The 18,406-nt window shown below is 36.4% G+C and overlaps 1 protein-coding gene across 1 annotated transcript in view; it reads right to left on the reverse strand.

The window, feature by feature from the left end:
• Window positions 1-947: 947 nt before the first annotated feature.
• Window positions 948-18,406, reverse strand: part of GNA11 (G protein subunit alpha 11) — a 36,479-nt gene continuing 19,020 nt past the window's right edge. The window contains exons 5-7 of the mRNA XM_072404733.1: window positions 16,612-16,741; window positions 16,102-16,255; window positions 948-10,736 (exon numbers count right to left, since the gene is read on the reverse strand). Coding sequence (XP_072260834.1) covers window positions 10,546-10,736; window positions 16,102-16,255; window positions 16,612-16,741 — 475 coding nt within the window. The 3' untranslated portion in view covers window positions 948-10,545. The remainder of the gene's footprint in view (window positions 10,737-16,101; window positions 16,256-16,611; window positions 16,742-18,406) is intronic.

Consider the following 18,406-nt stretch of genomic DNA (forward strand, 5'->3'; position numbering starts at 1 on the left):
CTTCCCTAGTGAGCATCAATTACTGTAATTGAAACACATGGAAATGGAAGATTCCCACCAGGTATTCTCTGAGGGAATGTCAGATTCTCTGTCTACTTTCAACTATATGATCACGTGTCTGCTAATAAAGAGCAATACATTTCAGACACTAGCATGTTGTTTACATTAGAATATGTTTGGAGATTACACTGAAATATTGGGGTATAGCATTGTTTGGGGTTACAGCCCTTAAGAGAATGTTGGCATAAAAGGTCAGGGACAGTACAAATGGTAGTTTTGTAACCTTCACATTCTATTCTGACAGATTACAAGGGTGTTTTAACATTACAAGTGAGACACCGTGTGGTCACACAAGAGTATAAATGCTATAAAAGGCCTGAAAGGTAGATCAAAACAAAACTCTAGTGGTAATACATGTAAAAAGCAGTATCACATGCAAACCAAAAAATTTAAAAAATAAAAAAATAAAAAAAAAAAAAAAGCTGGAGTAAACATGAAGATAAAAAAAATAAACTTTTTCTATCCTTGCCAAATTTGTTTTTGTCACCAAGATTTACACAACACAGCTGTGTGTGTGGCAGGGAAGAGGTCTGGATTTTTTTGTTTTACAAACCCTACTCACTGTGATAGAGCAGTGAAAGAAAGCAGAAGCAGCAGACTGACAAGCACATTTGTCACCTGAATTCTTGCTTTCTCAACATGAGCCTTGCTGTAATGGTGATGCACCGTAAACTCAAGTTATTTCAGGTACTTACACTGCTTGACAAGGATGGATGGATATATATATATATATATATATATATATATATATATATCATATTTTATTGTTGTAACTGTCTTAGCACATCCACTATACCCATATTCTGTTGATCTGCCCCAAATGTGTTTTTTTTTTATTTTTAAAAAAGCACAGACACACAAAACATACTGGACACCGTCTGCAGAACCATGTTCCACTTTCAAACATTTTATTTTCAAGAGCACAATAAGAAAATCAAATTCCAGTGTGTGCATATGAGCAAAAAGGAAGATAGCACAAGAGGAAAAGTGTCAGTTCAAGGAAAGGAATGGAGGGGTGCAGGCTGCCTGGGTATATTCTTATATAGAGCGTATAGCATGTACATATTAGTGAATGTGGTCCATTCGAATTCTGCTACTTTCCTTAAGTGGAGAATTGCTCCACGTTTTCAGTACATTCAGAAAAGTGAGGAAGCGGCAGAATATCAAAAAGACATGTAAAGTCACATAGGATTAAAAATCTAAAAATAAATCAAAAGGTCCCCACATTTTGTAAAACTATTACATGTATACAGAAATATCTGGAAAGAACATCAAGATTTGTTAGTTATCAAGTATTTAATTCTCTTATTGGGTACTTTATAAAACCAATTTGCTTCAACATGTCATAGTAAATGACAAATACTGTGGATTTCTTCTTTTTTTAAAAACCAATCATAGTGAAGGTCAACTTTAACAGGAGGTTAATTTTATTTTATTTTTTTTAAAAAATGCCATGAAATGTTGTGCTTATATTTAGTTTTAATGTCACGTCTTGTTTTTTTTTTTTACATTCTGTAGGCATGGGTACAATGCTATACTGTAATAAAAGTTTTGAACAACAGAAATAAGACACTTAGTAAAAGTGGATTCTGGTTTTAGTTAAGAGGATGACTTGCCTACGGTAAAAAATACAGTTGCATTTGTAACCCTCCCATTCAGATCCAGTGCCACCATTATTTGATCTCGCTCATCATACCAACAAAGGCAGTAACACCAAGGAGAGGAGATATTTAGGAGATTTGCACAGTGGTGGGTCTTAATATCAGGGCTACAAAAATGCAAGCAAACATTTATACACTGCCAGAAATGGTTCATCCACCCAGGCCTAATGAGCGAGTTTACATGGGGGAATTTTAATGCATTACTGGAAGGTTGTCAGCATTCTCCTGACAGAAACACTAGAGGTCAACCATTTAAGTCTATTTAACCAGAAGAACATCTAATAAATTGACATGCATGGACCATTCAGTAAATGGCTGAAAGCAGCCTAGTCTAGGAATCCCAGTGACACTGTGAGGATGGAGCCTAAGGCACGGTTCACTTCTATGCACTTTACTGCAGTGTATGTTGTGTAATCTTATTTGCCGCATTTTTTGGGTAGTTTCCAGTAGAGCATCTTCTACAGGAACATATACCGCAAGCAAAATGCTTCAAAATGTGCTGCACCAAAAAAGGTGTGAACAGGCCTTTTGGATACATTGTTATGATAATGTATGATGTGGGATCACATCAGAAAACTCACTTTTTCTTAGAAAGGTTTTGTGATAGATATATTTTTACATATACAGCAAAGTCTTACAGGACAAAAAAAATCAGCTTATGTACAGTACATAGGGTAGTAACAATGCTGGCAAAATACTACATTCCCACAGTGCCCAAAATCAGTACATATACTCTGTGACAGTAACACTCTAGTATGGTTGTACTGGGTATGCTGTATACAAAATACAATGCAGCAGTGGCTTGACTTGAAAAAAAAGACAGTTGTGTTTTCAGTGTAAATTGAGGGAAGATATATGCGGTGAATTGAGGGCCAGGCAGTCAACTCCCTTATCACTCATATTTATGCCAAACAAAACAAAGACTTCCTAGGTAATTTATTCACACATTATGTCACACAAGCTGCGGCACATTATCTCCAACCTCCCCATTGTTTTTATATATAGGAGCTGCCAATTATTCCCCTATTTCACTGTCGATTTTAAAGTAAACCCAAACTTGAAGAGAACTTGAGAGAGAAAACCACTACTTTTTGGTGGTCTTTATCCCATTATTTCTGTCTTGCAAAAGAAAATAGGAAATTTCTCTTAAATTAAGCTAGACAATGGTCACTGGTACACGTGTCTTGCACTGAAAAATTTATCCCATCAGTTTCAGTGAAATTTGTCCCCAAATAAATTTTCCTAGCAAGAAAACAATATTAGTACTGGAGTTTTGTTTTTCAGATACTTACTACATCCCATAACTGGCCTACAATAAACTACATCTTGAATGGGAATAAATAAAATAAATGATCAGAATAGCATCTTCTATCCTATAAAATACAATTGGGTGGGGGTTTCTATCAGACATGCAGCTAAAACCCCAACTACTTTGGCACTTTTCCTTTAACAATAAAATGAACAATACACATTAGGTGTCAATATGAAGGCCTGTAGAGAGTTAGAGAGTAATAAAAATTGCCATAATGTTAAAGACAATAAGACATTAAGCATATAAAATTGTTCTGCCTTCATTAAGCTTCATAGAACATGGGCATGGGTATTTAATTAAATTCAATTTTGGTGCAATGACAAAAGCAAAATGGGAATGTAGCATTTAAAGGGATTTACTATTTTATGTACAAGAGGAAATTCCTCCTTTGCTCAAGGTAATGACCAGTATTGAGGTTCCTCATTCATATACAATTGAAAGAAATGTTTTTTAGGCACTCTTCTCTCCACAACTCAAGAGCCACAGTACAGTGTAGATCTGTTATTAGAGTGAAAGGACGGCCTTTTTTTTTGTTTGGACATTACTTTAAACTAGAAGAAAAGTGGAAAGTCCTATTCAACAAGCTCTTACACACTTACACAGTGCAAAATGAACATGGTTAAGTAAGAAGTGCTAGGTGTGTTGTCATCTCAAAGCCACAACAGCATAAATATATTCTGAAAAACAAAGAGAAATGACAATCACAGCAACTGGATAAAAAAGGTGATTGTTAAAGTCCAAACAGTGCAGAAGTAAAAAAAAAAAAAATCTAACTTAAAAGTATGAATTCTGCCACAAAATAATAGTCAGGGGGGGTTAGTGTTCTCATATAAATATTCTCTGAAAACTGAAAAAAAAAGCCTTTCCTCACAACAGAGACAGTCAAAATACAATAAAAACTCCAGGCAAGCAGCTAAATCATTAGCTGGAATACATATATGGGAGCTGTTTTATCTATCAAAGAACTTTTGTCTGTATAATACAAAAAGTTACACAGCAGGGCAAGGCTGATGACCCAACATTTTTGTACTGAAGTTAAGGAATACAGATGGGTCATCTCACTGCCTTAAACCTGTAACTGGACGATTAGAAATCAGTAATGAACTGATCAGGTCATCTATCTCCTGCAGCGAGCATATTCCTCGTCACTACAATTGTATTCAGCAGAGCCTGCAATGCTGACATTTCTCAATGCATCTCAGTGCCTCTGTGAAGAACATAAGAAAGAACCGATACAAAGGCAGATACAGGGACTAGTTAATGTTTACAATATATAGTTTATGATTTCAACTGCATTAGAGTTTTATTTTTATTTATTTTTTTGTCTGCCTAGTGTTCAGCTTTAAAGGAATGTTTTTTATAGATTAAAATGTACAAACCACTACGCATGCTATATAAAACATGTAACAAAAAAATAAAACAATGGTATTGGAGGGCTTTTTGTAAACAAGAGGTTGCTGTCCTTTATGGTAAATCTATATCAGATAGAAAAGGTCAACACGATGGTTCACAAAACCTAGGTTGTATTAACAACCTAAATGATGGCAGACAACAACAAATATATCAGAAGCAGATGGCACCCATGGTTTATCACACAGACAATGTGAAGCAGTTACAGAATCATTCTACTTAGTGGTTTTGTTGCTGGGAAAAATTCAATCTATAGTCTAGGAAAGTCTGTGTCAATTATTTGCTGAGCATTTGACTTTTTTGCAGAACTAGCAACAGTATGGCCAGATGTACCGGTACTAGCTTCTCATGTTATCCCAGCTAGCTACAGCAGTTATAAAAAATCCAAAACAGATTTGCAGCTGCTACAAAGTTTCAATTTCAACATGGTCCTTATGATTTGTTATTATTAAAAAATCACTAAACTATTCTGCATCCTGAAGATGACAAAGGCTGAGCTGCAGAAATGTTATAATACAAGCATGGGACAATACTTGCGGTTATTAGAGGCAAACCAACAACCTAATCAGATCACAATTTGAAACACTAACTAGCCAGGTTCGACATAAATTATTTTTGCTAACTTAATCAAATTTTTAGTTAATGCAAATATATATACCACATATACTCACAAGGTATATCACATTTACCTGACAATTCAGGTAAACTGCTGTGACATATGTATAAATCTAGGGCACAAAGTAATCAAAGTAATCAATAACAAAGCCAAAATAATGTGAATAAATATAACTAATATAATAATTGATGTGTAAAGGGGAAAAATGATGTGTGTGTGTGCCCACTTTGCCCACCAGTAAATGGAGCTGTTATCTATTGTAAAGTGTGTAACAAACTTTTTATTATCAAATGGTAAGAACTGGTTACACAATTTTCATAAGGATACGGTGGCATCGACTAGGATGATCTAAATATTAACAAGGATGATTTTTCTAGTGGCATCTTAGGGCAAAACAAAAAATAATTTATACTCCAGTATATACAAAATATCTAATTTGAGAGTGTTTCAGAAGCATGAACCTAACACTCGGAAATCTAACATTCATAAAAGGATGATTTATTTCCCACCATTGATTGTCTAAGCAGAAGTGAGGAGGCATTTTGAATGTTAATTTTCAGACAATCAAGCTCATGACATAAGGAAATCAATAGGAACTCAGTTGGGTACATAATTTTATATTTAAACTGGACATAGCTAGTTACACAGATAATCACTGACTTTTACTAACCATAAAATAAATGTTTTTGTAATTTTACAGATAGTTCCACAAAAGCAACAATAGACCGCTAAAACCTAAGGGCTGTTTTTAGAATGCCAACAAAAATAAAAAATACATGCCAACTGAAGTCCAAGGTATACTAAAGCAAAGCTCAGCAAATTGAAACTGTTAAAAATATAAGTGCCACTAAACATCAGCTACTATGAAGTGTCCCTTACTAATATTAACCTAAATTCTGAGTCTCCAGGTTCCATTTTGTTACCAGAGAAGGCCTGACTTCTGAACAAAGGTCTGCCAAAATTCCATGCTCCTGTCCAAATAGATTAATTCAGTAACCTTTAAGGACACTTACTGCTAAGTGTGGAGGTAGGAAAAAGGCTTGAAGTCAAAGGTCTAGATAAAGTGGAAAGACAGGGGTTTTTCTTAATATCAGTGGTAAAAGACTCCATGTATTCCTACCCTTAAGGTAGATATTTGAAAGTTGAAAAATATGACAGTTCCTGTATTTAAAGACCTTGTTAATAAAGATTCATTTTGTTGCTTTCCATGTTTTGGGGCAGGGTTTGTTTCATTGCTTGATCAAGGACTTAGAACACCCCCCCCCCCCCCCCATCAATTACTACAACTGCTATCACAAACCAGGAACTTATTCTCAGCTAAAATACTCAGAGAAATCACACAGAAAAAAATATTCATGTTAGAATTACACTTTTAAGGCGATTTGTCTCATATCTTTGTGACAAAAACTGAAACTAAAATTTACTATTTCTGACACCTGGGTCATATACTAGTTCCAGAGTTGGGATGCTGAACATACAGTATCTTGGAGCTGCATATATAGGCTTTTGGCGGGGGGTTTTATGCAGTTTGCTTGCAGGTGTATTCTGCATGTATTTAAAAGTTTTTTGATATACCTCTGTGATTATTTACTGCTAGGAGTATTTGACCTGATCTCCTGACCTGCATTAGACATCCTCAGCTGCATGAACCTGTTTTAAGTTGCTTTAACAATACCAACAATGTGTATAAAAGGAAAAACAGCTTGACTCAAATAAAGCCTGTTAATACAAACCCCTTTAATGTTTGTATATTGTTTATAATGCAGCTGCTGCAGGATGGGAGCTTTTCTTAAACACAATCTAAAGAGTAATGATAAGTGAATTCCTTCAGAATTCTGGACATACCAATGACAACCAATGTGAGAAGATGGTTGCTGTTCACCTAACATGGCTCTATGGCCTGGCTAAGTGTACAAATTAGAAAAATGGTACTAATAAACATAGTGTCACTTATAGATGTACTAATAATAACATGCTTTTGATGCAATGAAAACATCAAAACTGGAAAATCTTATACTATGTAGTGCAACTTGCTCATAGATGCCATCTCACCTAGCACACAAGGATTCAAATATACACAATACTGTTGCTTTTTATAAGCAGTCCAAAAGTAACAATTCTAAGGAATAATATACTCTTTCAACGGAATTCATAAGGCACAAACTTTGCAGATCATTATTAATCAATATAGCCAAATACAGCATTTTATCAGCATCTTACTACAGGAAAGTTAGTTCCACATGGATACTACCAGCACTTCAGCAGGCTGAATTTGAAATGCTAAATGTCAATAAGAAAACTAAATTCTGTTGACTGCTCACAAGTGATCCCTTTATTCCATGTAAAAAAAAGTGCAGGTCAGAAACACTGGAGTGATAAGTTTAGGGAACAAAAATGTGCATAAAACATAAGCAGTCAAACATTTCCACTTACACTGAAATATGAATAAACCTTTATATCACAGAAAACCAACATTTAGCAATATTACATTTTAATTTGCTGCAAACTAAGGGGCAGCACAGAAATCAACAAAACGGTCTACGATAATTGCAAGTGAACTTGTGCTTTACCCATGCGGCACAAAGTAACACAATCACTTCATTGCCCTCCTATTAATTACACTGTTGCGTATACTCGCTTGTCATTTGACCCCCCCACTCCCCCTGAAGAAAAGAACAAATTTACTCCAAGTCTGTCTGATGAGGGCTTACACAGGGCTATGGGCTCTACCTCTGGCCCCTCATGGCAGGAAAAAGATTTGGTGGTAAGGCATTTGTCATTGTACTTCGGGAGGAAGTAGGGAGTTACATGCTCCCTATCCCCAGATAGTAGAGAAAGAAAAAAAAAAATACCATGGAAAGTAGGAGATTATTAAGTGAACCTGTTACTTTGATCTTCATGCGCTAAGGAAAGACTATTTAAATATAAAGTTTCAGCTGGGGAATGGTTTAAACGTAATGGAAAGACTGCCATAGTATGGTTGCCACTTCCAACATGAGGTAAAACAGGCTTCCTTTAGGGCAGAACTACACCGATACACGGGGTGCGCATTACCCCTCGCTGGTACACACTGCAAGTATTACCTAAACCAAGTTTTCTTCAGGTCTCTCACACTTCAGGGCAAAAATATGCTTCACAGGATAAACTGGGAGAGGGCTTGCAGGTAGTGCCAGCTGGGGTTAATGCATGCACTATAAAGCATTGGTACACATCAGTGTTGTTCAATCCTTAGTGTTTTCAGAAAATGAGTTAGTGGAACATTCACATAATTAGTAGAGTCAGGTCAACAAAATACAGGAACAAGCCATGGTATAAGGATTAAAAAATCAAAAAACCAAACATCAAGGTAAAGGAGCTACTGACACAATTTGCCAATATTGATATAGAGTTACGAATTTATATACAAAAGATGAAACATATGGCATTACTGTTGCCATAAAGCTATATCATCAGCCATCTTCGGCTAGATAAGACTTACCAGAAGAAGCCTAAAATTGACTTGCTAACCAGAATTAAGCTAGAACAAAACATTTCTCTGCAGAACAAGAGATTTACTGCAATTGTTTCCATCTCTGGTAAGCACTTGCCAGATCTTCAAAGATTAAAAGTTGCTTCATGAAATCAGTTGCATGTTGGCTTTGTAGTCCCTTAACTTAAAAGCGCACTTACACAATCAGTATTGCATCCCAGCTAGCCTCCACCAACAGGTAAATACAACAATCTGCACTTTAGGCCTAAAGAAATCTCAGTTTTTCCATAGAAGATAGTGTTCTCCTGTGCCAAGCTGAAAACTGGGTTTGCAGGCTTTGAATACAGCCGTCCATTTTTCCTATGGGCCAAAGGAAATAGTATGGGGTACCAGATCTAGTAAACACTGCCAAAACCACTTTCCGCAGAACAAAGGCACTGCTACGAATGCCCGTTGGTGGGCTGCAATACTGATTTTAACATAAGTACATTTATTTTGATCAACACCGATAAAAGGCCTACTGCTATTCAATATTTTCTTTGCATGACAGAACACTTAATACTCATTAAATACTGTTATGCTGAATGGCCCATTTGATGCAAATTATTCATCATCCTATTGGCCTCAAGGTCTAATACAGAACTGCTGAAGGTCTAGCAATTTAGCGGGACACTCCCAATACTTTAACGTTTTGTTAATAAGTTCCATGCATCATTAGCCACCAAACAAATCAGTCTTTGGAAGTCCGTCCCTTAAAGCCTACTAACAGGTCAAGCTTTGTGGTTCCCACAGGTCAAACAATTAGCTCATAAATTAATCCATTAACCATACCAAAAAAACAGCCTGCAAAAATTTTTTGTTCACAACAAGAACATGGTGAATTGGTGCGAAGGGCAAGGTTGACACTAACTACTAATTTTTTTATAGACTAAATAACACTACTTGGAAAAGTCAGGAATTGGCACCATCAGTGGAAACTGACTCTGTTTGAGAATCCATTCATACTTAAGTAGATTCACAACAGCAAAAATGTTTCAGGATCTTTCTAAATCTTGAGAATGAGGTATTTTTAGAACATTTCAGGGACTTGCCCTTTAAGACTTTGTACTTAAATCTATATCCTAACTTTTGGGGCTCTATTTATAAAACAGGGAGTCTAACATTCCTTCAAATATTTGCTGCTGCTAATCAGATACTGCCATTGAAACATATGGACATAGAAGATTCCCACCAGGGAATGTTTGAGGGAATCTCAGATTCCCTGTTTTATAAATGGTCCTTAGTGTGCAAACATGGCCATAGGTAGCCCAAACTGCAGAAAAATATGGGTAAAAAAAGTTTAAAGACAGACGATATGTCCAAAATAAAAATTATAAAAAGAAAAAAAAAAAGAAAGAAAATATACATACTTTTATGATATACAATATACATACACACAAAACTGACTGATTTTACCATCCTTAGAAAGAAACACTGAATTGTAGCCCTGTCATTTATATTGTAGTCAGTTAAAAACATGCAATGCAGTTTAACAGCATTGACAAAATAAAAAAAACAAGGGAGAAACCACCTATGGGTGCAGACCTGAACAACCGAGTTGGAGGCAAGACTTTTTTGTCTAAACAAAAAGTATATAAAAAGGAAGATTGTAAAATGGCCATGTACACACTGAGCAAACAGCTCAAATAACTACATCCACTTAGTTAAGGATGAAGCAACACATTTCTCTAGAAACAACTTAATATATAATATATATATTTATATATATATATATATTTATATATAGATAAAAGAAAATAAAAATCACATTAATTTTATGTCATTTCCAAGGCAGACTTGCAGCATTTTGCTGCATTTATAGTAATTTGGCAAATAAAAAAATCACCAATTTAAAAAAGAAAGAATAAACAAATGTAGGATCGGAGGATCCTCCCCTCTTCAGTTACGCAGTTGTGCCACACTCTGGTGGAGAGAGAAATAACATCATTTAGGCGAGCAGGAGTGTGAGGGAACTTGGTCACACCAGATTGTACTCTTTAAGGTTTAGCTGTAGGATAGTGTCTTTTACAGCAGCAAATACAAAGCGGATGTTCTCCGTGTCTGTGGCGCAGGTAAAATGTGAGTAGATTATTTTGTCACTATCGGGATTCAGATCCACAAACATTTTCAAAATGAATTCACGAGCAGTTGTCGCATCTCGCTGAGGGCCTAGAAAACAAATAAATGCAAACATGAATTTGTTTCAGATATTATGGCTGAACAGTCCAGAGGTCAAAAGCTTTACACATCTCCCCCCTTTGTAGATCACTGTGGTCCCATATTTGCAAAATAGATACTACCATTTCACAGAACAATGTGGCTGAAAAAGAGCAGGACAAGGAAAGAATGACAGGCCTAGCTCCTGGTAATAGAACAAAAAAAATAGAACCCTGTTAAGAAATATAGATAATGGAAAAGAATGTATATTTGCAAATATGCACGCATGTACAGTCCAACTTAAATGAAGAATTCTTTTGTGTTTACATTACAAGGCTTAACTGGACAGTGGTACTTGTTTAAACTGTTATATGTCTTTTGTTGTACTTTTAAGTGCATCTATGATCATTTGATTTTTTTTAATCTCTTGGATTGGAATTCCCATCAACGGGTGTCATCGGTGTCTGTGACTACGTTAAAGAGGCTTAGGTCATATGGGTAGGTCAAAACAACTGCTACTGGGTGCTTACTTATAACGGCTAGGCTAGAGTGTTACGAGAGCTGTGTGGTCCTATGGTATGTGTTCCTACCTATTACTATTTGTACAGATAAATGTGGAACTTTCAGGCCAAATTGTTCATAAGGATGAACCAAATGTGTGCAGGTTCCCAACGTTTTTTTTCTGATGTTTTGGCTGATTTATTTTAAGGATTCCATTATGTCAAGCAAAAGTTTTATAATAGGCCTTGATATACATTCACAGGTCGACTCCAATTATTCAACTGGCTATCAGTGTGTAAACTTGTGGCCTTCTAGAACTGAGATATAGTCAATAAAAAATACTATTATTAAATATTAAATACTATACTGTTGCCCTGCACAAAGTAGATGTCCTAAATATGTCAAATTTAGTGCTTGTTAGCGTTAAATCTGCAGAGGGGTTGAAAAGTTTTAAAGACTTCACCCTAGGTGTATGTAAACTGCAAACTTCAACTGTAATATAAAGCTTTAAAAAGCAGTCCCCTTCAAATCAGTGGGAGTGTGCCAGACATGCTGCATAAAGCTTCTGAAAAAACTAACCAGTGTCACCACAAGAAAATGCCTGTACAAAAAAGGATTTCAACCATAATAATTATTTTAAGGATAACCAGGACTTAGGGGTGTTAGGGACTGTTTGACAGTAGTTAGCAGACCACTTCCACAGCTAGTCAGCTGTGATCAACTGTCTGAACTTAGCCTTATTGTGTTTATTCTTTAAAAGGTAAAGCTTGGTCAGCTTTGTTTGTTGACTTGTTTCACTGTTGCGATTTTCCGCTAATTTCAGTCTGTTAAAACACGATCTTCAAAAAATATAAGAGGGAAAATCTATCTAACAAGGCAGCAGTAACATCTGACATCATGCACACTAAATATTTTCATTTTCTAAGCAAGCAGTAAAAAAGCCTTTGAAAAATTCAATGTTTTACAATATAGAAATTATGTTATACAATAATAATAATAACTATTAATATTATAGAAAATACAAATCTTAGAAAACTACCATTTCTCTAATGTAAACAACCAGCAGATGTTTCTGATCCAGGAGTTGCTAAACTGGGCACCATGACAACTTTCCAAGAATGCTGCGTTTTTGCATTTTTACTTCTCATGTGCCAATCCATCCCCACTAACTACCCTGTTTCCCCGATGATAAGACACTGTCTTATTTTTTTTTGAAGGCCAAAATATGCTCTAGGGCTTATTTTCAGGGGGATGCCTTATTTACCCATGAAGAAGACTACAGAACACAGTTATTGTTCATGTGCCATTCATGTCCACTTCTGATCAATCTGTGCCAATCACTGTCCCCTTCTGATCAATCATGTGCCATTCCTGTCCCCTTCGGCGGCTTATTTTTCATTTTTACCTAAAAAGGGGGGGCTGTCTTATTTGATGGCCCTGCCTTATCATCGGGGAAACACGGTAGTCAATCACTGTGTATCACATGTGGTTTACAGGAGCTTATTTTGAATGTTAGTATTTTATCTTTTAACTTATATGCAATTTTAGGCTAGAACAACAAATACCTAAACGTGATGCATTTACAGTTAGGTCCATAAATATTTGGACAGAGAACTTTTTTTTTAAAATTTGGTTCTGTACATGAATTTTAAATAAAACCACTCAGATGCAGTTCATCTGCAGACTTTCAGCTTTAATTCAGGGGGTTGAACAAAAAGATTGCATAAAAATGTGAGGAACTAGGCCTTTTTTTTTTTTTTTTACACACAATTATTTCATTTCAGGGGCCCAAAAGTAATTGGACAATTGACTCAAACGCTATTTCATAGGCTAGTGTGGGCAATTCTTTCATTATGTCATTATCAATTAGGTAGATAAAAGGCCTGGAGTTGATGTGGAAGATTTTTCTGTGAACAGACAACATGCAGTCAAAGGAGCTCTCCATGAAGGTGAAACAAGCCATCAAGCTGCAAAAACAGAAAAAAACCCATTCGAGAAATTGCTACAATATTAGGAGTGGCAAAATCTACAGTTTGGTACATCACGAGAAAGAAACAAAGCACTGGTGAACTCAGCAATGCCAAAAGACCTGGACGTCCATGGAAGTCAACAGTGGTGAATGATCTCAGAATCATTTCCATGGTGAAGAGAAACCCCTTCACAACAGCCAATCAAGTGACCAATACTCTCCAGGAAGTAGGCGTATCGATATCCAAGTCTACCATAAAGAGAAGACTGCATGAAAGTAAATACAGAGGGTGCACTGCAAGGTGCAAGCCACTCATAAGCCTCAAGAATAGAAAGGCTAGATTGGACTTTGCTAAATAAAATCTAAAAAAGCCAGCATGGTTCTGGAAAAACATTCTTTGGACGGATGAAATCAATATCAACCTTTACCAGAATGATGGCAAGAAAAAAGTATGGAGAAGGCGTGGAACAGCTCATGATCCAAAGCATAGCACATCATCTGTAAAACATGGCGGAGGCAGTGTGATGGCTTGGGCGTGCATGGCTGCCAGTGGCACTGGGACACTAGTGTTTATCCATGATGTGACACAGGACAGAAGCAGCCGAATGAATTCTGAGGTGTTCAGAGACATACTGTCTGCTCAAATCCAGCTAAATGCAGTCACATTGATTGGGAGGCGTTTCATAATACAGATGGACAATGACCCAAAACATACAGCCAAAGCAACCCAGGAGTTTATTAAAGCAAAGAAGTGGAATATTCTTGAATGGCCAAGTCAGTCACCGGATCTGAACCCAATTGAACATGCATTCCACTTGTTGAAGACTAAACTTCAATAGAAAGGCCCACAAACAAACAGCAACTGAAAGCCGCTGCAGTAAAGGCCTGGCAGAGCATTACAAAGGAGGAATCCCAGCATCTGGTGATGTCCATGAGTTCAAGACTACAGGCTGTCAATGCCAGCAAAGAGTTTTTCAACCAAGTATTAGAAATGAACATTTTAATTTCAGCTTTTTAATTTGTCCAATTACTTTTGAGCCCCTGAAATGAAGTAATGTGTTAAAAAAAGGCTTTAGTTCCTCACAATTTTATGAAATATTTTTGTTCAACCCACTGAATTAAAGCTGAAAGTCTGCAGTTCAACTACATCTGAATTGTTTCATTTAAAATTATTTGTGGTAATGTACAGAACCAAAATTAGAAAAAAGTTGTCTCAGTCCAAATATTTACAGACCTAACTGTATGTACTGGACTTCTTATAAATATTAAATTGTTTATTGTCCATAGGCTAGACACAGCTGCACTTAAGCTCAAGAAGAGTACAAAAATATGAAAACATTAGAAAAAGAAACCAGCTCTTAGCTCCATCTGCTGGCAGGAAGTGGGAATTCAAAATATTAACAATATTTTAGATAACTATGTTTTAACATAACAAGTAAGGAGTAGGAACACCATTAATAGCTAAATCAAACTTTACAACTATTTATTATCAGCGGAGTACAGCCATATTTACGTGTGTGCTATGAAAACATGGCATGCATGACAACATGCAAAATTATTCAACGACTGCAGATAACGGTCAGAAAATGTAGCATGTAATACTAAAGTCTGTGAATAATAAAAGTAGAGATTATTGCAATAAAAAGCTGATCCCTTTTTTTCAAGGTTGCAACTGCAAAAGCCTGATTGAGAGTAAGAGGAAAGGGAACACAATCCAATCTTTTCGTGCCTGTTGTTCTGACAAAGAGAACAGAGTTAAGCTAACTTTACAGTCTCTGGCCTCGGACCAATAAAAGCGTACTAGGAAATTCCAGTTCCGCAAGGGGGACACAGACAAACTACAAAAAGCAGCATACAGGTAATGGCAGTGTGTAAGCTAAATTGAATCTATACAAATAAGGGTAGGGGGTGTTCATCAACTACAATAATCCTGTGTCTTTACAAGATTCCTGATGAACAATGGAATCCTGAGGGGTGAAATAGAAATGACCATAAATGGCAATCCAAAGAGCTCTGGAATCTACCAGTGATTATGAAAGTTACAAAAAAGCTTTACCTTATGGCTGGCACTAAAATGGCCAAATTGCATTGGCACTGCAGCAATAATGTCTTAAAGCTGAACTAAGAGCACATTGAAGATTACCCAATAGCGTAGCAGCAAACACTTCAGTTGTAACTTATCTTGAAAATCTTCCTTCATGGTAGTCACAAACTGCTATTTCTTGTTAAGATTAGTAACCACGCCCAACTGCCTGTGTGCTGGATGACAAATCTCCTCACCAAGCCTCCAATATTTCCTTTTAGAACTGAAGTTTTGAAGAGAGATGGGAGATCCTAGCTGCCAACGCAAGATACTTCTCTTACCTTGGCTCTGTCCCTCTGATCTTTGATATATTGATCAGTATGAGCAACTTCTGGCTAGAAGGGGAGGACAGTGGAATGAGGCAGACTTGTATGATCAGTGATCAGTGTGTTGCTTGCTTAGAAGTATTAAAAAAATCTGCAGAGAATAAGCCTTCATTAGAGCTGGATTCCTATGTGTTGTTGCACCTTTCTATGCTTCCCTGAACGGCTTCCTGAATCCATGGATCAGTCCTTGGACCTGTAACTCTTCTCCTTTGACATCCCTCCTCATAACAAAAACATATGACCCTTTGGTCTACAATATCCTCTGTTTCAGATAAAGTTTCATGCTTTTAATGAAAAGGCTGAAGATTTCAGGACACTTTGTCTACAAAGAACACATGAATATTATAGTTTAGTGTGCATGACTTTTGTAGTGCACATCCTGCAAGACTCATGTAAGTTTCAAAGCTGACATAGGTTGAACGTGACGGTAATATCTTTCTCTTAATTGAAATGGTAAATCAACTTGTTTGAAGTGAAGTTAAATTATAAAATACCTACCATCATACTCGGGAAAGTAATCTACAAGATGAGAGTACAAGATCTTGTCTTCAAGAAGGTCCTTCTTGTTAAGAAACAAGATTACTGAAGAATTCTGGAACCAGGGATAAGTGATAATTGTTCTGAAAAGAGCCTTGCTCTCCTCCATCCGGTTCTACAGAGAAAACAACACAAATATAACCACCATTAACTTATTCTATGACCATTGTGATAAAAGCAAGATGACATGAATAAATAGGTCTGTGATTATTATGAGGTAAAACAACAAGGTCAGTAGTAAGATTTAGAAGAGAATGTACCAAACCCAGTGAAGGTTGGATGCAAATATCCTTAGTATAAGATATTATCACCAGTGCAAAGTGGTAAACATTTAGACACTGGAATTAAAATCAAAGCCATTGCTTTGTAATTAGCAGCAGCTCTATCAGCTTGAAATGTCTTCTTCCTCATAATGTTTATAATAAGGCTTCTTGAAATAAAATTAGAGATCCAAGTAGTAAGAATACTCACCTCATTATCAGACTCCACAAGAACTTGGTCATATTCACTAAGTGCAACGAGGAACATTATAGATGTGACGTTCTCAAAGCAGTGTATCCACTTCCTCCGCTCAGATCTTTGACCTCCTACATCAACCATTCTGTTAAAGAGATTTAGTGATAAAAATAATAAGACCATGGTGAATATTACTAAGTGGCTTCTGTTTATTAGATTTTTATACAAGTTAAACTACTGGATACTCTGGTACAGAGCTTAAAAGTGTGTTATATATATTCATAATTAGAATACACACTTTCTATTCTCGCCTCTCAGCTGAAAATAACAGTGATTTTTTTATAAATATTCTATGCCTGTATGACCTGTGTGAGCTTTATCAGTTTTGTTCAGCTCTGAAAATAATTCTATTTGGATTCTTTAGGGACTGGCTATCCTTATAATTCAGTACTTGCAAGTATACAGTGAGACACTGTAAAAGTGGGATCAGTGTTTTACAGTAACAGGGATGAAGTAATGAAAAGAGTGATAAAGACAGCAGCAGGTGAGGTATTGGTGGCCCGAGGAAGGAAAGGAGGGTGAAGGAAACCTTAAAGTATTTGTTTAGCCAAAATACTAACAGAACTTGGAGGAAAACCTACATATCCTACATACTAAAATATACAGAACAGCAAGAATGTTAAATGATAATACAAACAGAACTCCGACTTTATACTTGACATCTCCATTGATTCATACAGTATATAAATTTAGCCTGATCTTGTAAGTCAACATACTCAACCTCTGCATCTCAGATAAAAATATATTCCAAGGCTGCATATGACAGGAATGCGCCCAATACATACATACACACACACACATTTGGGAATTACATGTCTTTTTTTCTGATTTAATAAACCTTTAAAATAGGTGCCATATACCAATTGTGGTTCCCCAATCTAATTTGTGAATAACAAAAGTTCTAGGCCATATGAGAAAATGCCAAGAGGGGGATTAGTGAAAAAATAGCGTGATAAATTGCAGTATTTAGCATTGGGACTGTAAAAAAAATAGGTGCAAAACATCAGAACTGGAAAAACAAACACATAGCTGTTGTGGTATTTATGTTTCGGTATTTTTGATATTTATGTAATAAACATCCCCCCATTTACAACACAAAATGTTGTAACCTTTCTTGGAACAAAATTATAAAAAAAAATTGTACATTAAATATATATAATGTAATACCAACACAAGGCTAGCAAGAAAGTTCAAGACTAGCATCGTCATAGTTTTGAAGCATTAGTAGAAATTTGTCTAGAATTTTGTCAGGAATGCTTTCTGAAATATAGCCTTATTTTTTCAGTACACTTTCTGATATTGAGCTTACCCCTCCTTGATAGCTGTATATCTGCAAATGGATAGTCCTAGAATATCTGGTGTTGTCACTACTGCACCGCTTAGTATTCTCTGGGCTAGAGGCCCTGTTATAAGTAAGCAAAGTCCTGCATCTATCAGGGCAGCCTTCACACAAGAGAGGATACAGAATTGGTATCTGTGACACTGCTCTCTCTTGGTTTGCTTCTTATCTGTCTGACCGCTCCTTTCAAATTTCTTTCAATGGTAACTCCTCCTCACCTACTCTCCTCCCTGTTGGTGTTCCCCAAGGGTCAGTCCTTGGACCGGTTCTCTTTTCTCTATACACCTCCTCTCTGGGTAGTCTCATATCCTCCTTTGATGACACTCAAATTTATCTGTCCACCCCTGACCTGTCTCCCTCAGTCCTGGATAAGGTCTCATGCTGCCTGTCAGCCATCTCCTCATGGATGTC

The sequence above is a fragment of the Pyxicephalus adspersus genome, chromosome 3, assembly GCF_032062135.1.
Source record: "Pyxicephalus adspersus chromosome 3, UCB_Pads_2.0, whole genome shotgun sequence".
Taxonomy (NCBI): Eukaryota; Metazoa; Chordata; class Amphibia; order Anura; family Pyxicephalidae; genus Pyxicephalus; species Pyxicephalus adspersus.